Consider the following 26,336-nt stretch of genomic DNA (forward strand, 5'->3'; position numbering starts at 1 on the left):
GGTGCATTCTGGACAGTGTATGTTTGCAGCTTTTTACCTGATGGAGGCAGAAAGGCGCCTGGAGGAGGATGTACAACAGTTGTCATCTGTTATGCGGACCCTGCGCAGACCGGCCACTCCACGTGCATTTAAAGTGCGTTTGAATCTGGAATCTTTGGCTGATGTGGACGTAGTACCAATGTTTGTACTCATGTAAACCAGGTTCCTAGATATATTTGGTGGGGTGCTTATGTATGCACCTGTAAAGGTGTCTGATATTATCCTGGCTTGCTGTCTGATACATAATCTAGCTTTACATCAACTTACCCCACCGATTATTGCAGTAGACAGTAAACAAGTAGGGCCCGTGTCCCATTTGGTGATGTGCAGAGCACAGAGGGGGAGGCAGATTTGAGACCGTCTCATTACAAACTACTTTAAATGTAAGTGCATACTATAAAAAACATATATTGTTTGTTTTTTTTATGTCAGTGCAATGGTTTTTTTTATGGAATTTTTAAATAAAATTGGACCCTTTAAACAGAGGATAGTGTGTACTCCGGATGTTGTAATTGTGAAAATCCCTGGAAAGTGACAGTCAGAGGTCAATGTGTACGTGAAATTAGTGCATCGTTTTAAAGAAAACAGTATACTCTTGTTTAATGTGCAGAAAAGAAAGACTGATACCAATGAAATATAAGTGTATTTATTGCATTACAACACAATAAAAGAAAAAGTATAACGCTTACACATACATAACAAAACTTTACCCAATAATACATTTTTTGCCCTAGCGCCGCCTTTTCGCTGGCATATCACTATGTTTTGCCCCACTCTCTACCCTCTCTCTCCCACCCCTGGTGCGAGCACCTCTCCTTGGAGGAGTGCTATGTGCCGATCTGCTTGGCGTACTAGCAGTACTGGTGGAGGCCGATGAAAAAGGTGCCGGCAAGCGGGCAATGAGTTCCTGCTGTAGTTGGCCTGCCAGCCGGATAACATTTGCATTCTCCTCGCGAACGGAGGAATGCAAGGCGTCCACAGCCCCAGTCATTTGGGCCAGCTGCACATTGGTTTGCTCCAAAGCGTTTGCAAGACGGTTTATTCCAGCAGGGATTTGGCTATTGGAGCGGTGTATCCGCCTCAACTGGCCCGCAATTTGGGACATGTGCCGAGTTTGGATGTCCATAAACTAACGCTGCTGTACCTGAAAATTAGCTACGGATTGGGCCAATCCTCGCCCTGTATCCATCTGAGGAGCTGCAGCTTGTTGCTCGGATGACTGTTCCGGAGGGCTTGTTCCTGGCGCGTAGACACGGGGACATCTACCATCTCTAAAGTGATGACTGTGTCTCCTTGTGGGTCATCAGTAGGTGACATCTGCGCAGACTGGCGCTGGCCTTGCAGAGATGCTGAGGTTCCTGTGGTGAAATAACCAAGGTAAGTATATAGGAAATAACATGTTTGTAAATTGCATTCTGGTCAATGTACCCAAAAAAAAAACCATTTAACCACTAAAGAATGGTTACCAATGTCTACCTTCAAGATTAGTTGTCCTCTGCGACCTGATGAAGGATGCTACTCATATGTTTTAGGAGTAAAATCTCATTTTGCCTATGCGTTACAGTGATGGGTTCAAAATGTCAATAATTTTTAATGCTAACATTGAGGGTGTTTGTATCAAAATGCTGCAAGACCGTGCTTTGGGGTAAGCGAATACTATTTTAGGTCTCCCTCTGTGTAGTACATGATGGGGGATATAGACTAAACTGCGAGTTTGAAAATGTGGCGATGTTGCCTATAGCAATCATATCATATAACAATCAGATTTTAGCAGACATTTTGAAGAACGCAATAAATAAATTATTTTTAAAATCTGATAGGTTGCTATAGGCAACATCTCTAGGTTTCCAAACCCTCAGTTTAGTAAATCTAGCCCTATGTTCTCATTGCAAACCATATAAAAATCACTAAATATAACATGGACTCCAACATTTGTACACAAAAACATCCAAGTCCATTATTTCTCCCCCAAACAGAGAACACGCACCTGCTTGCTCTTCAGAGCCAGAATCTCTTGCTGAAGGTGGAGGTGTAGACCTTGGACTGGGAGTAAACTGGCGTCCTGGCGAATCTGGATGTATGAGACAAAGCATACAATGTATTTGCAGCAAAAAGCAATTTACAAATAAAAATTTTTGGGAAAAAATGTGTTTGCAAATTTAAAAACAGTTCAAAAACAATTTTTTTCCCTTTACATACTGATTGTCTAAAAAAGGCACTTTTAAGAAAAAAAACATATTTTTTTTTAAAAAAAAACATGTTTAAAATAATAAAGGCACTTTTAAGAAAAAAAAACACTTTTAATATTGTTATCGTAAAAACGACAAATAACTCACCAACTCCTTGGCCAAACGAGGGTGAATCTGTGTCTTGCACATTAATTCCCTCCACAATTTCACGGGGCATTATCTGCCGCAGCTCCTCCTCATAACTGGTGTATTCAATGCGAAGAGGGGGGCCACCACCCGTGCGTCTTGTGGACCTCCTTTCCTGGGCCATCTTCTCTTTAAGCCTCCTCTTGATGTCTGAGAAGCGCTTGCGGCAGTGCGCCACTGTCCTCTTTAGTGGGCCCACCGCGTTCACAGCATCGCACACTCTCCCCCACAGTTGGTGACGCCGCCTTAGAGTAGTCCGGGCTGCCAGGTTCCCTAGGATGACCTCATAGCAGGGAACTATGTGGTGCACCAGAACACAATTTTCGTCGTGGGAGAATCGGACATTTCTCCCTGTCTTCATCTTCCTGCCCTCTCCTGACTCCTCAACCTCTCCCTCTCCCTCCTCTGCCCCCTCAACCTCCATCTCCCTCTCCTCAGCCTGTTCTCCCTTCCTATCTCTGGACATTTTTACACAGACACAAAAACACAAAACACAGAAGGACTGACAAACACAAAGGACAAACTACACTAACTACAGACACTCTCCACACAGGCACGCACAAGTAACACAGACAAAGGACAAGTCAAATACAAAAAATACAAGACAGAAAATAAAAGAGAAAATAAATGTACAAAACAGAAAAATAGCACAGGACTACTCACACTTCAATCAGATATCGCTCCACCAATCCACCAAACTCCAACTCTCACCAACTCTCAGCAAACCACTATCCTCCAAACTCCTCTCACAAAACTCCTCTAAACCCTATCAGAGAAAAAAGTGTCAGGCCAGTGGTTTATATAGGGCTTGTGATGTCAAATCTCCTGACTTTGAAAATAGCCAATAGTAACAGGCCAGGAGACAGGTGTAATTTTTTAAAAAAACCGCCTTTACACAAAAGCGCCGTCATTTCAAGCAAAAGCGCCATGTTCTATTCAAAGCCGCCGGCGGCTTTGAGCATTACATCCCACCGTTACATCGCCGGCGGCTTCAAATTGAAGCTGAAATGCGCCCATTAGTAAATCCGGCTGTTTGCAATGCAAACCCGCTGGAAAACCGCCGCAATGCATGGCGGCTTCAAGCTTCAAGCCGCCATGCATCACGCCTGTTAGTAAATCTAGCCCCGTGTGTTCAAATTTCAGTATAGATAAAAAAAGACATAGCTGATATATTTGCTGTATTTTAATAATAATAACTTATCTTTTCAGTGTTTTTATTAGAATTTAAGTGAAAACCTAGAAAAGTCCATATTTATACATATATTGCAAATGTATGGTAATGTTTATAAATATTCATGCATTGCTAAGTGAGCTATTCAAACCTGTTCTCTGAACTCTGCTGACATTAACTTATCTAATATAGTATCCTAACGGCTATTTCTAATCATTGTGTACATAAATCTTTGAATCATGTTCCTGAGGGTGCTATCACCTGCTTTTTAACAATTGAAAAAAAGTTTTCTATTCAGTAAAAATAATTTGATTGTTTTAAAGTGGGTTCTTTGATATATATAATTCTAGTTTAATCTAGATGAATATCATTAATAATCTGCCTTTACAAATTAATTTACTTATATATTTTGTTATGGTTTATTTTTAACAATGAATAATATTGATGTTAGTGTTACTATTGATATTCAGAACATACCTTTCTGCTCACACTCTCTGTCTAGATAATAGATTAATCCTAAACAATAGGTCCATTTGTTGACATAACAGGATGTCAGACTGCGCTGATCTAATTAAAATGTGAGATTTTACCACCTGCCAAGGTCTAATTAGAATTTTCCTTTGTAGTAAGTAGGAATGTTTATATCTCATTTACATATCAGTGAGATTTACATGAGAGACCTGGAGACAAACAGTCTGAGAACCTTCTGGTCATCCCGGGAACTATTGAAGAGAGATGGGGAGGAATGACTATAAATAGGCAGTATCAGCCCAGTGTTAGTGAGTTGGTGGCTGGAGAGCTGGAAGGAGGGAACAGTAAGAATGATCAGGAGGGAAAGAGATAGAAGGAGAAATCTTCAGAGTAAGGTAATTATATTATACATAAGAATATACTGATATTTACAGAATTACAATTATTAGCATTCACTACTGTGCATTGTAAATTCTGTACTTTGTATTATCTATTAGTAAAAGTGTTATTGCAAGACAAAGCTGGGAAAACATGTGTTGAACTTTATATATCCTGATGATACATTGTACATTATATGTATCTGCTTTCCCCTATGGTTCTGGTGTAGCTAGATATAGAAAAACCTCTTTTGTATGAATAAAACTTTTTTGATGAGAACTTTCAGCGAATTGTTTGAAGAAGACAACAGATATTGATTAGAGCACATCACTGTTTATTTAAAATTGTTTGATAATACTACATTATTTGGTGCTTTTGCTTGTGTGATACTTTATAGATATATACCTGGAACAGGTGTCTAAGGAAAGAGCAGCCTCCTGTATGGTGTTATTTTATTTTATTTTTATTTGTTTATTATTATTATTTTGTAATCAGTCAGCGCCACAAAGTTTATTCTTGTGAAGATATATAGATATGTACTCAGTGGTCACTTTATTAGATACACATTTCTAGTACTGGGCAGGACCCCCCTTTAGGTTGCTGCTGCATGACTATATATAACATTACTACAGAGTGTATAATTTGAATTTTTAATACTTTTACTTCTTTAGTGTACTTGTTGTGAAACACCTACATCTAAAGATGTAAACTGTTAAATAATAGTGAGTCTGTGGGGAGTCTATTTAGTACAGATAGACCTTCACAGATTTAATTTAAGTATGTATGTTTCTGTATCGCAGTACACAAAAATAAAAACAATGATTAATGTCTGAGTCATAATTATTAGTGTATAAAACATGTTTGTATTCCGTATCCAATATAACATTACTATTGGTTCAAGTAGTTTCATTAATTTAATGATTAGGCTGCTAAATCTTAACACTCTTTTTGCTTACAGGTGAATTAATGAGCAGGATTCCCATTAATAACAGAAGACATCTTGGAAAGGTCCTTGTTCTCTGAGCATCTGAGCGTTCCAAAAACTCACCTACAAGTCATCTATACTACAGTGATCAATTCTTACAGTAGCTAACTTCAAATTTGAAAAGGAGAAACTATCTACAACTAATTTGTTGTAAAACACATGATGGATCTAATAGGAGAGAAGCCCTATCTGTGCTCTGAATGTGACAAAACATTTTCATGTAAATCAAAGCTTATTGTCCATCACAGGATTCACACAGGAGAGAAACCATTTAAATGCTCTGAATGTAGCAAGTGTTTTAGCCACAGGGCAAATCTTGTACAACATCAGATGATTCACACAGGAGAGAAACAATTTAGGTGTTCTGAATGTAGTGAATGTTTTACCCGGAAGTCAACTCTTGTAAGACATCAGATGATTCACACAGGAGAGAAACCATTTAATTGCTCTGAGTGTAGCAAATGTTTTACCCAGAAATCAAAGCTTATCGTACATCAGAGGACTCACACAGGAGAGAAACCATTTAAATGCTCTGCTTGTAGCAAATGTTTTACCTTGAAATCAAAGCTTATTGTACATCACATGATTCACGCAGGAGAGAAACCATTTAAATGCTCTGAATGTAGCAAGTGTTTTAGCCACAGGGCAAATCTTGTACAACATCAGATGATTCACACAGGAGAGAAACAATTTAAGTGTTCTGAATGTATATAATACTAGTGGTAGACAATGACGATGTGGCAGCCCTTGCTGAGCACTGTAATATACTGCTGTTCTGCTCATGCAGGTAATGGGACTAGTATAAGAAAGAAGTTTCTAACTAGTAGAGAGTTCCAGCAGCTCTTCTCAGTACTGTGATTACTTCTATGACAGACAGAGATATAAGTACTGAACATTTCTACAATAACCCTGTACACTGCCCTGTTTCACATTACATGTTTCCCTCTTGGTCTATGTTATATATAACATAATCTTTCATAATCTCCATAATCTTTCTCTCATACCATTCTATTACTGTCTTTTCTATGTCTGTTATGACAACTATATACTCAGAAAGGGTTGTTTAGTAAATGTTAAATGTAAAATACTGGTTGCTGTATCCCATAACAACCAATCAGATCATCACATTCGCTGGTTTTATGACATCGGACTGTTAATAGCTGATATCAGGTTGCTATGGGTTACAGCACATCCTTGTTCTTCACACCATGTTATTAAATAAGTCCAACTGAGGACACATTGTTTCCCAAGGTACCATCAATTGTATTTTTTATACTCTATAGTCATTGTCATCAGACAGCACTGACCTATATATAGACTGAATTTATAGACTTTCCAGATTACTTGTAAAGGTCTTAAATAAGTATTTCTTTTATACTTTATAGTGATCCAAATCAGACAGCACTGACCTGCATATAGACTGAAGGACCATGATCACACAATATCTGTAATTACCATTTATGTTACTGGCAGCTGTTTCTATCACAATTGGGGCTAGATTGACTAAGCTGCGGGTTTGAAAAAGTGGGGATGTTGCCTATAGCAACCAATCAGATTCTAGCATTCATTTATTTAGTACTTTCTACAAAATGACAGCTAGAATCTGATTGGTTGCTATAGGCAACATCCTCACTTTTTCAAACCCGCAGCTTAGCAAATCTAGCCCCTGATGTTTAATAACATCTTACATTGATAAATGTGTAGATTATGTTTTTGTTCGTGGATCTAATATCTATATTCAGTAGTATAGACTACTGTACACTCTGCTGCATTTTAGATGGTGGAACCAGGGGTGATAATTAGGTGGTCATCCATGCTGACAATATGACAACCAATAATGAAAACACAGCAAAGAACACATTGATAACATACAGCAAATGTATTAGCTATGTGTTCTTTCCCCTAAACTGAAATATAAACACAGGATCTGATTCATCAAGGAACATAAATGCTGATTTTTTGCGTATAAACCGCAAATTTAATCTGCACATTCCCAGAACCGGACCATTCACAACTAAAAGCAGCAATGTTCAATTCATCTTCATACGCAAAGACACTTTCTACAGGTTACGATTTCTGGGAGTGAACGGGCAGGGAAGGAGTTTGCTCCTTATTCTATGTACAGTAAGGGGTGCCAAACACGAGCGCACGGAGCCACATCAGATTCAAGCTCTGGGAATTTCTCAGGTACTTGATTTTCAACTGTATCTCTTGCTCCAGCTACAGGACTAGTTTAAGTCCTGATTACTAGTGATGAAAGTCTCATATGCATGATATAACATGTGTTTGTAATCAGGAGGAACTGTAAAAATGTATTTTATGTTCAGTAGACATTAAAAACATATAATAAATGAATTTCATTTGGGGAAAAAAATAAAAATACACTTTTTTAAAAACATTTTTATCATTAATGCCTATATTATTAACAGGTGACATAAATTTAATAGGTCTTTCAGATTGTTTAAATGTTGAACTCTGGAATCTGCAGAACTAATTACTGGGTGTTTTACATTAAAGCGCATATTGCTCTCAGCTTGCATGACTTGATGAATCAGGCACAGGGTCTTACTGACAATCAGCAATTGCTGAGTAAAAGAAAACATACCTAGTATTCCCTGCTAGCTGCTGTCTTTCCTTGTCTCCTGTCATCCAGAGGGACAACAACTCACAGTGTAAGTGTGGCTAATGAAGTAAACTTAACACACATCTATCCATTATATATATTGTCGAAGTCAGCAAATTGGATAAAGCCATTTCAATTAATGTCGAGCAAACTTGGTTGTCTTTGTCTGAAAGCATGCGTACGGTACGCTACGGCGTACAAGGGCACGCTACGGCGTGGAAGGGCGTACGCATCCACTACACGTGGCAGCAACAGTAATTGGTCTTTTACCATACATTCGCACAAACACGCATACTTGTAAAATAGTACACATTAATGGTAGTTGCAACACATAGTCAGTTATGTCGGAATATTGTAGTATTTATGTTATATATTATATGTTATATGCACATTAGTGAAATATATGGAACAGGTTGAAGGAATCATATCATATGTGGTATCATAATAAACCTTTTAACATTTTTTACTGTTTGGTTCACTCTGCGAAGGAATCGCAGAGTGCATACACGAGTTATGAATGATAGGGAATTATGAACTACTTAAGACTAAGGAATCTTGGCGGGAAGAGCAGAGTATACCCCCTGGAGAGATGACCCCCTCCTTTGGATTCTTTAGTATGAAGTAGCCAATGATGACGACCCCTGAGACCTTCCTGAAACCTGGACCAATAGAAGCAAGCTATACCATCTCCATTATATTACTGTAATTCTGTGTGCATATAAGCAGCAGCTTCTCATCCAGTGTTCAGACATCTTGTCCCCAGACTTCAGGATTGAATGACTGCACTGGATCCAGAGCGCCTGCGATAAGTAACGGCTGTATTTATTATCACTTCGCTTGAACATATTATACTACCTTTTGCGAATAAATCTTTGTGCGTTGGAAACACAAATCGAGACTCGGCAATCGTTATTGGTTAGCGACAATACGTACATAACAATATATTAATATATATATATATATATATATATACATATCCATCAGCTCCAATACCGTCAGACCACCTCCAGGGCATCGCATAAAATTACTGTCCTACTTGAGCTGCATTATTTGCATGAAAATTTTTTAAATAAATAATAACTATTCTGTACCCACCACTCCCATATAGCAATGCCCATTATGGACAACCTTCCCATAGATCATTCCCATTTTATGGACACATTATGGCGGATTTTCTTATCATTTCATTTCATTAACGTCCCACAACAATACTGAATGCGGTTGGATTAATCACTGCTTCTAATTTGATCTTTAGCTCTCGATATTGAAGCCTCCATCACAGACTTATTTCATTTTAATACTTCTGACGACATTCCTCATCTTCATCATCATTGTTTATATATAGTTCACCACAGATTCCATAACGCTGGACAATCAGCTTACAAATATAACACACATATTACAGATATGACAAACATGAATATAATAAACATATTAACATATACATAAATACAATTAAGTATAACAACATGTACATGGATACTCATGAGCTGGCATAAGGCTAGTATGGATACAAGTATGAGTTATATGTGTGTGAGTGAACAACAGAAGACTTTGCCATATCAGAGTCATATGAGACTGACAGACATGAGGTTTACGGAATAGAGGACTCTGCCCATGATAGCTTACATTCTAGAGAGAGGGAGTAATGAGAGACAGTCGATGCAGATAGGACATGAGTGGATGAGGTCGACAGAGGAAATAGTTGGAGTGGACATGATGGTCTAGGAGGGAGTATAGTAGACAAGCTTGAAGAGATGAGTTTTGAAAGGAATTTCATTGGTTGGAAGCAGATTGGGAGAAGTCTTAGAGATGGGAGTGGAAAAAGGTTTAAAGAGCGGGAGAGAGGGGAAGATCAGAAGTAGAGCACTGTGGTTGAGCTGAGGTCTATCTCTTGATGTGGTCAGAGATGTTTGGAGGGGAAGAGTTTATCATGACAATCGGTTCTTACCACCAGAGATACTCTTAAAAATTGCACAAAGCTACATTTGAGGTCTCTCACAAGGACAGCATCAATGCCCTAGAACAATTTCAACCTTAAAAATGTCAAATTTAGGGAACCAAATTGGATCACTGTTCATCCAGTCCTTTTCCTGACCTATTTTTAACAAACGTTAACATTAAAAATACACAGTAGCACTTCTATGATAAAGCAGTCCAAGCTTACTCCTTGTGAGTCAACAAGCTTAGATAACAGAACGTTGCAGAAACTTAGATTCATCAAATTCCAACAAGGCATATTTACTGACCTCATAAAATAATCTTTGAATTTTGAGACTTTTAATCGTCGCTGTACAATTTACCTGTAATATGGATATTAGTAGTCACCTTGGCTTTATATGTCTTATATAAAAGTATTATGCTTCCATTGTGCCACAATCCTCTAGCTGCACCCTCTAGTGGTCACTCACATTTATGTCATAATGACACTCTTCACATTATATGAGGGTTGTCAGCTACTTTTGGTTGCTTTCATATGCTTCACTTATGGGTTCTTTGCTCTGTTAGATTTGCCATTTATGCCCTTTCATGGCCACTCTGGTTCTAAAATTATTATCCTTTATTTATAAGGCACCACAGGAGTTCTGTAGTGTTGCTACATTTGGACTATGTTTGGATGAGGGGGATAGAAAAGCAAATTATTTGGATACACAAATATGATGGTGCTGGCAGCAAAATACTGCAAGGCAGTGCTCTTGGGTAAGCTATTACTATTTTAGCTCTCCCTCTGTGTAGTACATGATGTTTTCATTGCAAACCATATAAAAATCAAGATATATAACATGTACACCAACATTTGCACATAAAAACATCTAGCACCATTGTTTCTCCCCCAAACAGACTACACGCACCTGCTTGTTCTTCAGGGACAGAATCCCTCACAGAAGGTGGAGGAGTAGACCTTGGATTCGGAGCGGAGTCTCTTACAGGCGAATCTGGATGTATTAGATAAAGCATATAATGTATTTGCAGCGACAATCATTTGAAATATATACAGTATATTTGAAAAATGTTTTTGGAAAAAACAAATAAATTTTTATAAAAAGTCATGTGTACTTGCATATCTGTTAGAGTACAAATTGCAAATAACTCACCAGCTGGTTGGCCAAATGAAGGTGCATCTGTATCCTGCACATTGACCCCCTCTACAATTTCCCGGGGCAGTATCTCCTGAAGCTTCTCCTCATATGTAGTGTATTCCACACAAAGTGGGGGTCCACCACTTGCTCGTCTTGCTGACTTTCTTTCCTTAGCCATTTTTTCTTTAAGTCTCCTCTTTATATCTGAAAATCTTTTGCGGCAGTGAGCCACTGACCGTTTTAATGGCCGCACCGCGTTCACGGCCTCACACGGGCTGCCAGGTTCCCTAAAATTATTTAATAGCAGGGAACAATATTGTGCACTAACAGACAATTCTAGTCATGAGAAAATCTCACATTCCTACATGACTTGGTCTTCCTGCTCTTTCCTGCCTCCTCTAACCCTTCCTCACCTTCCTCTGTCCCCTCCAGCTCCATCTCCCTCTCCTCTTCCTCTGCCCCCCTCCTATCTCTGGCCATAATGTCCAGTAATATACAAAAAACAAGTAACACAGAGTACTGACAAACACTAAGGACAAAGTAGACTAACTACTGAAACACTCACAACACACTCACACACAAGTAACAGAGACAAAGGACTAGACAAATACAATAAATACAAGACAGAAATTAAATCAGAAAATAAAGGCACAATACTGTAAAAGAACACAGGACTACTTACACTCTAATCAGAAATCGCAGCACGAGACCACTCAAAAACAACTCTCACAATCCTAAATCCTCCAAGCTCCTATCTCTTTTCTCCTCAAAACCCTATCAAAGAAAAGTGGCAGGCAAGTGATTTATATAGGGCTTGTGATGTCAAATCTCCTGACTTTGAAAGTAGCTAATAGTAAAAGGCCATGATACAGGTGCTTTTTTAAAAAAACCCGCCATCACACGTCACTAACAGAGAACAGCTCAGAATACCTGATAGATGACATGGTTTACATCACATATAAATACTGAGACTGTGTCACCTGGATTCATCCTTCTGATGAACGTCCAACAGCACAGAAACGTGTCAGGTTCTCACTACAGTCTCCATAAGGATTGGTCACATTATTTTCAGAAGTAGATCTCTGCTTTCAGCATTTGAGCTGTGTCAGCTCACGGTACTTGGAGGGACATAAGATCTGAGAAATTCAATATCTATGGTGAGCCTATTTTTCCCTGTCATTTTAAGCCAAAACACTGGTAATTGAAGGGTTTTATATCTCAACGTTACTCACCTTTATACTGACTGTCTCCTTATGATCTTGGATTCTATGAATGATTGACATTGCTAAGTTACCTGTTCAAGTCTGTTCTCTGAATTCTTCTGTTATTAACTTATCTGATATATTATCCTAACTGCTAATTCTAATCATTGCATACATCAATATTTGAATCATGTTCCTAGGGTGCTATCACCTGTTTTTTAACAAGTGAAAAGGAGTTCTGTAAAATTAATTTGATTGTTTTAAATTAGGTTCTGTGATTTCTATCATTCTGACTGAATTTAGATGTTATGCCATAACAAATTAATTTACTTATATATTTTGTGATGGTTTATTCTTAGCAATTCATTTTAGTTATGTCAGTGTCACAGTTGATATTAAGAACATACCTTTCTGCTCTCACTCCCTGTCTCGATAATAGGTGATTCCTAAACAATAGGTCCATTTGTTGACATAACAGGATGTCAGAGACTGTGCTGATCTAATTAGAATGTGAGATGTTGCCACCTGCCAAGGTCTAATTAGAATTTTCCTTTGTTGTAAGTGGGAATGTTTATACCTCATTTACATATCAATGAGATTTACATGAGAGACCTGGAGACAAACAGTGTGAGAATATATTTTGGTCATCCCGGGAACTATTGAAGAGAGATGGGGAGGAATGACTATAAATAGGCAGTATCAGCCCAGTGTTAGTGAGTTGGTGGCTGGAGAGCTGGAAGGATGGAACAGTAAGAATGATCAGGAGGGAAAGAGATAGAAGGAGAAACATACACAGTGGGCTTAATTGTTCTGGCTGCACTCCTTGGTGTCATTGATCTCTAAAATGGGTCTGCTCTCTGTGGACAAAGAAGGGTGGCCCCAATGGAGAACCACAAAATACAATTGGTATCAAATATAATTCCTTCCTTCTGCATATAACTGCAAAATATACATGAACTGCCCAGTAACGTAACATGGCGTACACTCGCAAGATTGTACGCTTCTGTTCTTAAGGAACATAGTACGGCTATTGTGTTATAAAGTTAGTTATCTAGTTAACTCCGTGCAATTCACTGTTTATGTTTGCATATTGTCTACCTAGTGGTTTCTGAAAATTAGGCAGTTGGGAGCCATAGATAATGTGGGCTTATTGTTTAATCAATGGGACTTAACAAGCTTTCCAGATTGTGTGGGTTGGAAGGCAATTTGATGATGTTCTCACTGAGCCCTATTAACTTGGGACAGATAAGAAAAGTATAGCCCCAAGTCAGCCCAGAATATATTGGCACAATAGAGTTCACTATAGGGAATATTACTACAGCATGGTTTAAAACTAGGGTGCATACTGTCTGAGAGTGTGCTACTTAATTGGAAGGCTGAGCAGGAATTCTGGTTCTGTCAGTCTGTTCTTTCCATATTTGGTCTAACCGGCCATGTGAGACGATATGCCAGACTGTGACACATGGAGCTATTCCCTATTGTGACTCAGAATAATAGACTTCGTCACTACCTCAAATCACTGTCAGGGACTGTTTGGCTGCTACATCCCACTAAGTCATACAGAGCGGTTATACAGACATTTTAGCGGACATTTCCCTGTGCCTTATGTTAGCTTTGGCTGAAAACTGGAACTTTTTACTGTATTGTGTGAATTTTAAAAATAGGATGTTGCTTTTTTAAAAAAAAATAGGTCAAGGGAAAGATTGGGTGAAAAGGGATCCAATTTATTTTTCTAAATTTGACATTTCTAAGGCTGATTATTTTCTTGGTGCCTCCTTAATAAAATACCCTCAGATGTAGACTTGTCTGCTTCTCAGAGTATCTGTTGTGTCTCCTGCTGTCACATGGTCATCTCATCTTGACTATCCCAGTGCTTTCTTAAATTTAATATTTCTAGACCGAAATAATCCCCTCCCCTCCAGGACACCCTTGCCCCCCCTCTCTCTTTCTGTTAATAACACTACCCTCCTTTCTGTCCCTAAAATCCGCTGCCTAGGGGGTCATCCTCGACTCTTCTCTTTACTTCAAACCCCACATACTTTCACTCTCAAAATCCTGCTACTTCCACCTCTGGAATATATCCAAGATCCAGGTCTTTCTCACATGGGAGCCATCAAAACTCGTATTCGCTTCCTTGTAATCTCTTGCCTTGATTACTATAGCCTTTTTCACTTTGGCCTATCCAACTCCAACCTTCCCCCTCTTAAATCTACCCTCAATGCTGCTTCACAACTGTTTTCTCTCTCCCTCTGCACTATCTCTGATGCCCTCTCCGCCAGTCCCTACATTGATTCCTTGAAGCCTGCAGAATTAAATTCTAAACTCCTAAAATACAAATCTCTCATCCAATACTTGTGGCTGCTCTGCCAGTGACTGCCACCTCACTACTTCACTGAATACCTCTTCCTACTGCTGCCTCCAGGACTTCACCTGGGCTGCTCCCCAGTTGTGAAATGATCTCCCATGTCCTAATAGATTAATCTCTACTCTCCAAAGCTTTAAACATGCCCTTAAGACTAATTTGTTCATTGAAGCCTATCAGCCCTCCTTCTAACTCCCATTTATTGTCTACCATCTCCATTCCCCCACTCGGAACCACCCTATTTATTTCTTCCTTCTTCCTTTAGGACGTAATTTCTCATGTGGAGGGACTTCTTTCCTCGTGTACTCTTTCTACTATTCCATCAGTCTCGCTACCTCTTGGCATGCTTCCTTAGCCCTGTTCTCTTGAGTTCAGGCTTACTGCACATTGGACATTACAATAACTCTCACTTCCTGTCTTGTAAATAATTTTATCTACATTACCCTGTTATCTGTTTGTGTTTGTTTATTCAACATGTCAGGTCTTTATATTTTTTTCATTTAATATGTATTATGTAATGGGCTAAAGATCAATGCTGACTGTATATGTCAAGTACGGTGCAGCAGATCTTTTATCGCACCTAAAAAATAAATAATAATATGATGTATATTTTCTTATACTGAGCTAATAATTATTGGCAGTAAGACCCTGGGCTAGATTTACTATCAGGCGTGTTTGTAAACCCGCCGACTTTCGGCGGATTTGGCGGCGGTTTAGCCATCGCCGGATTTACTAAGGCTAAACCCGCCGTCCAAACGGCCAGAAATTATGTTTCCAAACCCGCCTCTGTATAAAGCGCCATGACGGTTTCAACAATGTTCAACATACAAACAGCCGGATTTACTATTAGGGGGTTTATAAAGCCGCCGGAAAACCGCCATTCAATAGACCAAAATGAAAGCGCTGCTTGTGAGCGGCGAGATTGCTCAGTGTGCTGTTTGAACTATTTAGCCATTTTTCACATAAGAGAAAGAGCCATTTTGTGTAAAGTTTCCTCCTTTAGGATTGTATATGGGTGTCAGAGATGACCTTAATGGGTCCTTTCTCCTGAACTCCAGCTGCTATACCTTGTGGGTATCGATCGATAGAGAAACAGACAACTTCAGATGTTTAGGCTGAAAATGATTCTGATTCTGACCAGCCCTAAGTCAGAGTAGCTTTATTTATGCATAGTTTCACAGACAAAAGAAGATAAGGAATCCAAGGTTTCTGAAGGCATCCTGTTCAGGTCAGCAGTTTGTAGACAGGATGTACAGCAGGTGTCTTATCTCAGTCACGTAGGCCTCAAATGGGGGTCGTGGGCTCCCTGTACTGAAACTGCTGGATGTGCACATTCTTGAGAAGAGACATATTGAAGAAAAGATAAGAATGTGAGGCAAAGTTCATTAGGGAATAGTAATTATACAAAATGCATTACTTTAAGAAGTTCATAAAATGTATATCTCTCACATAAACCCCTTTTTTTATCATTTTTATAATTGCCCTGCCTATCCTTTTGGTGTGCATGAAGCACTCCTGCACCCGACCTACTTCATTCAATTCAATGGAACCTCTGATAGGCCCTTAGAGGATGGTAAAGATACATTCAATCAGGTCTATGGTTCATGTACACCTAATTCTTAAAAATAATAAAAAAAGAAAATGGGAAAGACTGAGGGGGGGAGAGTACAAAAGAGCCTTAAAGCTCAGAGAGGGCAAGATAAACATCTGATACCGGTTTGGGCTTTACATGTCTTTTAAGAGACTTTTTATTCAGAATGAGATCATTTTTGCACCTTTTTAAACAGCATTGGAAAAAACATAAGCTTAGTTTAAAAATGACATATAGCAACAACAATAAAGCGAATATCTTAGCTATCCATATTAAAATGCCTGAAATCCATGCGAAAATACCTTTGCCCCAATTACTAGGATTTAACCATGAGAAGGCTGATGTCCACCAGCCATCATTAACCGTATCGGGGTCAAAATTCTCTTTCCTGAATTTCTCCTTCATTTCCTTGGCTTCTGTCATGTACCTGTCTATTACTTCTTCTGGATTATCAGTGTCATTTGTTACAAAGTTACAACAATGTGTTCCGTATTCTGTTTCTAGGGTCAAACAGTACCCTCCTGACTGAGCAGTGATGTAGTCTAATACAAGTTGATGTTGTATTAACTGGGTTTTCATCGCCTGCAGTTCTTTTCCAACATACCTAAAGGATTTGTCATAAATTTCCGTTATGTTATCTAAAAGTCCTGCAACCTTTAATATCATATTATAGTTTGCCATGTACCCCATTGTTCCTATTGAAACGATGTTGCCAAATCCAATGCCCACATTATGCCCTTTGGACTTTGCTATGAGAGGGATATGTTCAGTATCTATTGTCTTAATTTCCCTTTTCTCAAGTCTATGGTCCTTTTTATTCCTGAATACTCCTTTGAGGTCATCATGGGTCATGACATAGAATTCAGGAACCAATCTGGCCAAGTAGCATACCCCTATGGAATTTGGGGGGAGCCACCTGTAGGCATTGCGTCCACATACATAATAAACATCATCTGGTAAAAGGTAGGGGATATCATAAAACAGGCAATATGTAGATACCTGTTGTCCTAAGTGACATGAAGTGTCATTTTCTGCTCTGTCATTGTCAAAGGCAGGCAGTGTGCCGTTCCAGGTGAGATTATATTTGTCATATTGACATTTTATACACTCCTGACTCTTTAATAAAATAGTACCTTTTCCGGATTCCATCTTCACTGTTTGGTTGCATTCAGAATTACAGTGTGATAGATAAGGTTGGGTGAAATTCACTATAACTTGACAGCGTGATTTAGGGACAGACCCTAAAGGGAAACTCTTATTTTGGTAACTAATGCGTATTTGGCCATATGGGGTCCATATTGACTCATTTATAGCCCTATTGGATTCTATTCCCTTATTGAAACAATATTTTGGTCTGACTCCATTCGTGCCTAGTTTTACTACTGGGTATCTGGTGGTTTTATACTTGTGGCTGACCATGCGTCCACATGAGAAGTTTCCCTCTCTCATTTTAGTCAGCTCTTCGCTACTCAAAGGTATGGGAACCAGGGCTATATTTTTACTGATGGTAGGAGTACGAGAACATACCCAGCAGTTGCTGATATTGGTTATTTGACTGATGGCGTTGTGCAAGTGTGCTATAACATTTTCTGGTTCTTCTAAATTAGAAAAGGCTGTAGGGAAACATAGAAAAAGAACAATTCTTAACAGGACCTTACTCCCCTTCATGGTTTATCCTGGGTCACCGTAGCCTTTTTACAGTGGCTGGCGTGTATCCAAGGATCCTTTCCTTCAAGTTTCACGGAAGTGGGTGTAGTCAACAGAACTTGATATGGCCCCTCAAATCGTGGTTCCAGAGACCTCCTCACGTGTCTTTTTACGAAGACGTAATCTCCTGGCACCAGGGCATGTGTTCCAGTGCAATCCTCTGGATCTGGGATTGAAGAGAAAACTCGAGAATGTATGTTAGTGAGGGACTTCTGTAGTTCTTTCACATAACTAGTCAGTTCACCTTGGTGTTTCACTAGAGATTGTGGAAAATAACACCCTGTCTTTGGCGGCCCCCCAAACAGTATTTCATAGGGGCTCAGCTTGTGTTTCTTATTAGGTGTTGTCCTGACTGAGTATAGGGCGAGGGGAAGGCATTGCAGCCAGGGCATCCCTGTGCTTTTCATGGCTTTCTGTATTTTGAGCTTGAGAGTGCCATTTAGCCTTTCTACCTTGCCACTACTCTGCGGGTGGTAGGGGGTATGGAATGCTTGAGCAATCCCCAAGTCTGACATGATAGATGTCATCACTTCTCCTGTAAAAGTAGTACCTCTGTCTGATTCAATCACCTCTGGAACCCCGTATCTACATACTACCTCAGATAGCAGCTTCTTGGCTGTGTTTTTTGCTGTGGCTTTGGATATCCCCCAAGCTTCTGGCCAATTAGAGAATAGGTCAGTAGCTACTAGGACATATTCATATATTCCACATTTGGGTAGCTGAATGTAATCTATCTGTATGCGCTGAAAGGGGTAGAGGGGTTTAGGTGTCACCCTGGGAGGTACTGTTACTGTATGACCAGGGTTGTGTGTGTTACAGATGGCGCAGGCCTTTACCAGATTACTGGCAGCTGTGCTGAAGCCTGGCGCGATCCAGTGTCTGAATACAGTGTTAATTATTGCGTCTTTTGAGACATGGGAAGGCCCATGCACTAGAGCAGCCAGTGTAGGAAAAAGGACTCTAGGGAGACAGTGTCTGTCTGTTGTGGCCCATATGCCCTCTATGTGTTCCGCCCCCCTCTTTTTCCACTCCTCTCTTTCAGATACTGCTGCTTGCTTTTGTAGGATTTTTAGCATTTCCAGATCTATAGGGAGGGTGGGGGGTGCTGTGGACACTAAATAGTGTTGTACTAGCGGTAAGTCTGCTGCAGCTCTTGCAGCCTGGTCTGCTAGTCTGTTTCCTCTTACTTCCATAGTCTGCTCTCTGGTGTGTGCTTTTACCTTTATGACTGCCACTTCCTTGGGCAGTTCTAATGCAGCAAACAACCTCAAAATGATTTCTGCATTTTTAATGGGTTTACCATTAGAGGCCATAAAGTGTCTGTTCTTCCAAATACTTTGATAGTCATGTGCAACCCCAAAGGCATATCTGGAGTCAGTGTAAATGTTAGCTGTTCTCCCTTCTGCATACTGACATGCACTTATAAGTGCTTCTAATTCAGCTTGCTGTGCAGATTGACTTGGTGGGAGGGGTTGCTGGAGTACAATATCTGTTTCTGTTGTAACTGCATAACCTGTTTTGGGAGAGCCCTCCTCATAGTACCTAGACCCATCTACAAACAGGAGTAAATCAGGGTTGCTAAGAGATGTCTCTTTAACATCCCCGGGAGGTTTAGTTTCCAGATCCATTAAGGCTAGGCAGTCATGATCACAGAAAAAAGTTTTTAGTTGTGTTTCCTGTTTTGTCACAGTCTCAACACTCTCTGTATTGTCTGTGTCTTCAGCGTCTATACTGTTACTCCCCTCTTTTATATCCATGCAACTTGGGAACAATGTTGCTGGATTTAAAACTGTGCATCTTTTTAGTGTAACGTTTGAGGGTGTCAGTAGTGCTACTTCATATTTAGTTAATCTAGCCGCTGAGATGTGTTTTGTTCTGGCTTGATTCAGTATTTCCATGACTGAGTGTGGTACCTGAATGGTGAGAGGGTGATCCAGCACTATGTCTGCAACTTTTTGTAGCAATAAAGCGGCTGCTGCTACTGCTTTTATACATGTTGGGGCTCCCACTATGACGGGGTCTAATTTTTGTGAGTAGTACCCCAATGGTCTTTGTCTACTCCCATGTTCTTGTGTTAGTACGCCATGAGCGTGCCCTTCTTGTTCATGGCAGAACAAGTTAAACGGTAGTTCATAGTTAGGTAGCCCAAGGGCTGGGGCGCTTGTGATTAAATCTTTGATCAGCTCAAAAGCTGCTTTTTGTTCTGCTGACAATGTGATTGTGCCAGTGGCATTACCCTTTGTGCCTGCATACAGGGGATCAAAGAGTTCTGAGGCATTTACCAACCATTCGCGGCAGTAGCCAGCGAGTCCTAGAAAAGCACGTAACTGTCTTACTGTAGTGGGGAGAGGGAAGTTTTGTATGGCTTCCCTCCTACTGTCCAGCAAGTGTTTAGCACCTGCTGAAATACAATGTCCCAAGAATTGAACTCGGGGCAAGGCAACCTGTAATTTTTCTTTTGACACTTTACAGCGTGCTTGTGCTAGAAACTGTAATAGGCTTTTTGTTTCTTGTGTACATATGGTTTCTGTGTCAGCGCAGAGTAACAAATCATCTACATACTGAATTAGACATGTAGTTTCGTGAGCAGGTGTCCATGCAGACAAAACAGTGTGTAGTGCTTCAGAAAAGGCGGACGGTGAAATTGCAGCTCCCTGCGGTAACCTAGTCCAACAATACTGAGCATCATCTACAGTAAAGGCAGTACATTTCTGGCTATCAGGATGCAATGGTACAGAAAAAAATGCATTTGCCAAATCAATGACTGAAAACCTGGTAGATGAGGCTGGGATGTCATTAAGTAACACGTGAGGGTTTGGAACAATGGGAACATCTATTACCATTCGTTTATTAACCTCTCTTAGATCATGCACGAGTCTATATCGGACCGATCCATCGGCCGATCTTTTCCGTACGGGAAAGAGTGGGGAGCTCCAGGGGGACCTGCATTTTCTTAATACCCCTGCCTCCACATACTCTACAACCTGTTCATTGATGGCCCCCTTCTGTTCTCCTTTAAGGGAGTACTGTTTGTTTGAAATGGGGACCGTACCGTCCTTCAGTTTAATGTGGACGGGTGGTACTGAAAGCAGCCCAACATCAGTCTTTCCTTTTGACCAGAGGGTATCGGGCAAAGATTCAAACCCTTCTGGGAGTATTGGGGAATGTTTTACGTGTTCAGGGTCACCCACTTGATGTATCATAGTGAGTGCGGCTAGAACTTTAGAGTTCCTTAGTAAGGGGTCTGAGTTTTGTAAATAAACCTTTCCATCTGTATATTTTATTGATGCCTGTATTTTGGAAAGTATATCTGCTCCCAGCAAATTGACAGGGCAGTCAGTTGAGACCAGAAACTGTACGTCTATGGTCTCCGGTTCACCGGGGATTTGGACGGGGATAGGGATTGTCTCTTGCAACCTCACGGCAGTACCAGTGAGTCCTGTAGTGGTTATGGTATTGTCAGTGAGATAGGGTTCAATGTCAGGGGTGTGAATTATACATGAGCGGCTTGCTCCAGTGTCAAGCAAACAACGGGTTTCAATTTTTCCATCAAGTAACATATCAACAAAACTTTGAGGACCCGTTTCTTTTACAACCCCTGTGGACACTAGAATGCCAACTCCCTATTCTGATTTCTGCTCCTTTTTCTTCAACCATGCTTTGTATTTTAAACAATCCCTTTTCATGTGCCCCGTTTGTTTGCAAAAGAAGCAAGCTCCTGGAGCTGCCCGTGCATTAAACCCCTTTTTTTCATTTGTGGTTTGCACAATGTAAATGGGAGTCTTTTTCTTTCTTAATTCCTCCCTGTCTTCCATGGCTCGTAATATATCTAACAACACCTCTATTTCCAAACTTCCTGCCTCAGGTCTGGTTTTAAACAGGGACTCCCTCATTTCTTGTTTAAGACCCATCAGAAAGGTGGTTTTAAGTAGTTGTGTTTCTCGGGGCTCGGTAGTGCCAAAGCCCCCGTCTGTGTGATTGGTCAAACAACGGTCATACCACTTACGGCATTCTTCATTGTTTTCCTGTTTAAGGGGGGTGCCTACTGGGACCTTACGCTGTTCTGCAGCTGCCCACACATTCATTTTGGTCAGAAATATATTTTAAGAGTCCACAGTTAAAGCGTTCTCTCCTTCTGGGTAGGCAGTGTCATCTGAGCCTTTTAAAACTGCGGCTCCACTTGGACCGATTATCACATTAGCCAATTCGTCCAAGTCTGACCAGGTGCAGTTATATATTCTGGTCATTCTCTTAAAATAAGCTAGACACTGTATGGGATATTTCCTGGGGTCAGGACACTTATCACAGATATCCCTTATTTCACTAGGGGTCCAAGGTCTATGTTGAGTAGTGGTACGTATCCTGACATCTGCACCACCATCACCTGGCCCTGGGCCCATTGTTGTGGAGGTGGTCAGCGGGAACATGCCTGGACTGGGCTGCGGTGGGTCACACCGCTGGTCTGTAGCTTCTTGCAGCCGACCACAAAATGGACATGCCTCAGAGTATGCTGGGACACATCGGTAACACTTTTTGCAAACGGTCCCATAAGGGAGGCCGACTTGTCTTTGTTCTTTGGGGAGTGTTTTATCTGGGTTATAAGGCGGGGGACCCACATGGACGGGAAATGTCCATTCCCCGTATCGTTCGGGCTGGCGTGTGGGTCTTTGTCTTAAACTGGGACCTGGCTGATTGCCGTGAATGGTCCCCAAATCTGGATATATCTTAGGACAGGGCAGAGGCGGAGGTGGAAGTGGCCAGGCAAAGTTATCTTGGGCATTATGGACTGGTGGTGCTAAAGGCCCTATATCATCAATATCACTTAAATCTGTCAACTGTAACATATCACAACAATCATTGCCATTCTCTAATTCTTCTGACATTTTACACCATGCAACACATCTGTCAAAATAACCTTTTTCTTTCAGTGTTTTCTCATTGTCTTTAATTAGTTGTTTCCAAAATGGAACTTTTAATGTACCGTTCTCAGACACCCCTGCGGCTTTGAACAGTTTTCTCATTCCTTTTGTGAAATCCTTGCCTTTATGCTTTCGCATATACTCTATGGGGTCTAGATCCCCGTACTTTTCGGATTTCTCTCCTGTCTTGAACCCTTTATTTCCCATACTGGGATTACCTTATGGTCCAATATATTTTGAATGAGAAAACTTTTATTTGTTCCTGTCTTGCTTTACAACAAGTTTGCAGCTGGTCTGCCTTTCTGAATGTTCCTAACTACTTTTACTAAAATCCAACAAAAAACACAATCAAATATACAACCAAGATTATTTGCAGGGTCAACTGTGTGATCTGACTGAGTTCTGTGGTGTTATTCATGTGTATGTATCAGGTGTATGGCATAGAGAAGACAATATATCAATACATGTAATAATACAAGACAGATTACACACAAGTACCTTGATACTCTTAATAGTATCCGTTGCCAGAGTTCAGGGATCTCCGTCAATCAGACTGCAGTACCCTCGAACTGGGATAATTCCCCCTCCACAGAGACAGCTCTAAGAGCAAAAATAAAGCTTTTTACTCACCAGCGCTGGATTAACGTCTGTCTGTCTGGAAAGGGAGAACCCCGTTGTCGGGAGGTCTGATGTATTGGAGATCCCGGCGACGAGTCCCCACTGAAACTGTCAGAGATGACCTTAATGGGTCCTTTCTCCTGAACTCCAGCTGCTATACCTTGTGGGTATCGATCGATAGAGAAACAGACAACTTCAGATGTTTAGGCTGAAAATGATTCTGATTCTGACCAGCCCTAAGTCAGAGTAGCTTTATTTATGCATAGTTTCACAGACAAAAGAAGATAAGGAATCCAAGGTTTCTGAAGGCATCCTGTTCAGGTCAGCAGTTTGTAGACAGGATGTACAGCAGGTGTCTTATCTCAGTCACGTAGGCCTCAAATGGGGGTCGTGGGCTCCCTGTACTGAAACTGCTGGATGTGCACATTCTTGAGAAGAGACATATTGAAGAAAAGATAAGAATGTGAGGCAAAGTTCATTAGGGAATAGTAATTATACAAAATGCATTACTTTAAGAAGTTCATAAAATGTATATCTCTCACAATGGGAAATGGGCAAACTGTCATGTAATTTGAGGGTACGTTTTGTTTTGTTTTTTTCACCCAGTATTATTGCATCCTATTTACTGATGTAAAGGTTTTTTTTTTGGTTTTCCAGTTGCAACAAATCCTCAAAAATACTGTTGTTTTTTCAAAATCAGGATGCACAATATGTCATTACATAGGTAACCCTTACTTTAATGGTAATGCAATCCAAAAGTTACAAGATCAAAAAGGTGTTTCTGCCTGAATAAATCACAGTCAATGACAGTCTAGCGGGCAGCAGTTAATCAGGGGTGGGTTTTTTGGAGAATGGCTTTTGCGGGGAATGTGGTGCATTCTGGACAGTGTATGTTTTCAGCTTTATACCTGATGGAGGCAGAAAGGCACCTGGAGGAGGATGTACAACAGTTGTCATCTGTTCCGCGGACTCTGCGCAGACCGAACACTCCACGTGCATTTAAAGTGCGTTCGAATCTGGAATCTTTGGCTGATGTGGACGTAGTAGCAATGTTTGTACTCATGTAAACCAGGTTCCTAGATAAATTTGGTGGGGTGCTTATGTATGCACCTGTTAAGGTGTCTGATATTATCCTGGCTTGCTGTCTGATACATAATCTAGCTTTACATCAACTTACCCCACCGATTATTGCAGTAGACAGTGAACAAGTAGGGGCCCGTGTCCCATTTGGTGATGTGCAGAGCACAGAGGGGGAGGCAGATTTGAGACCGTCTCATTACAAACTACTTTAAATGTAAGTGCATACTATAAAAAACATATATTGTTTTTTTTTTTTATGTCAGTGCAATGGTTTTTTTTATGGAATTTTTAAATAAAATTGGACCCTTTAAACAGAGGATAGTGTGTACTCCGGATGTTGTAATTGTGAAAATCCCTGGAAAGTGACAGTCAGAGGTCAATGTGTACGTGAAATTAGTGCATCGTTTTAAAGAAAACAGTATACTCTTGTTTAATGTGCAGAAAAGAAAGACTGATACCAATGAAATATAAGTGTATTTATTGCATTACAACACAATAAAATAAAAAGTATAACGCTTACACATACATAACAAAACTTTACCCAATAATACATTTTTTGCCCTAGCGCCGCCTTTTCGCTGGCATATCACTATGTTTTGCCCCACTCTCTACCCTCCCTTTCCCACCCCTGGTGCGAGCACCTCTCCTTGGAGGAGTGCTATGTGCCGATCTGCTTGGCGTACCTGCAGTACTGGTGGAGGCCGATGAAAAAGGTGCCGGCAAGCGGGCAATGAGTTCCTGCTGTAGTTGGCCTGCCAGCCGGATAACATTTGCATTCTCCTCGCGAACGGAGGAATGCAAGGCGTCCACAGCCCCAGTCATTTGGGCCAGCTGCACATTGGTTTGCTCCAAAGCGTTTGCAAGACGGTTTATTCCAGCAGGGATTTGGCTATTGGAGCGGTGTATCCGCCTCAACTGGCCCGCAATTTGGGACATGTGCCGAGTTTGGATGTCCATAAACTAACGCTGCTGTACCTGAAAATTAGCTACGGATTGGGCCAATCCTCGCCCTGTATCCATCTGAGGAGCTGCAGCTTGTTGCTCGGATGACTGTTCCGGAGGGCTTGTTCCTGGCGCGTAGACACGGGGACATCTACCATCTCTAAAGTGATGACTGTGTCTCCTTGTGGGTCATCAGTAGGTGACATCTGCGCAGACTGGCGCTGGCCTTGCAGAGATGCTGAGGTTCCTGTGGTGAAATAACCAAGGTAAGTATATAGGAAATAACATGTTTGTAAATTGCATTCTGGTCAATGTACCCAAAAAAAAAACCATTTAACCACTGAAGAATGGTTACCAATGTCTACCTTCAAGATTAGTTGTCCTCTGCGACCTGATGAAGGATGCTACTCATATGTTTTAGGAGTAAAATCTCATTTTGCCTATGCGTTACAGTGATGGGTTCAAAATGTCAATAATTTTTAATGCTAACATTGAGGGTGTTTGTATCAAAATGCTGCAAGACCGTGCTTTGGGGTAAGCGAATACTATTTTAGGTCTCCCTCTGTGTAGTACATGATGGGGGATATAGACTAAACTGCGAGTTTGAAAATGTGGCGATGTTGCCTATAGCAATCATATCATATAACAATCAGATTTTAGCAGACATTTTGAAGAACGCAATAAATAAATTATTTTTAAAATCTGATAGGTTGCTATAGGCAACATCTCTAGGTTTCCAAACCCTCAGTTTAGTAAATCTAGCCCTATGTTCTCATTGCAAACCATATAAAAA

General features: G+C 40.5%; 1 protein-coding gene across 1 annotated transcript in view; it reads left to right on the forward strand.

Moving 5' to 3' along the window:
- The window catches only part of LOC142149622 (uncharacterized), a 276,122-nt gene that overhangs the window by 125,039 nt on the left and 124,747 nt on the right, over positions 1-26,336 (forward strand). The window contains 1 exon segment of the mRNA XM_075204945.1: positions 5,666-6,064. Within this exon segment, the coding sequence (XP_075061046.1) occupies positions 5,666-6,064 (399 nt within the window).

Source organism: Mixophyes fleayi, chromosome 4 (genome assembly GCF_038048845.1).
Source record: "Mixophyes fleayi isolate aMixFle1 chromosome 4, aMixFle1.hap1, whole genome shotgun sequence".
Classification (NCBI taxonomy): Eukaryota; Metazoa; Chordata; class Amphibia; order Anura; family Limnodynastidae; genus Mixophyes; species Mixophyes fleayi.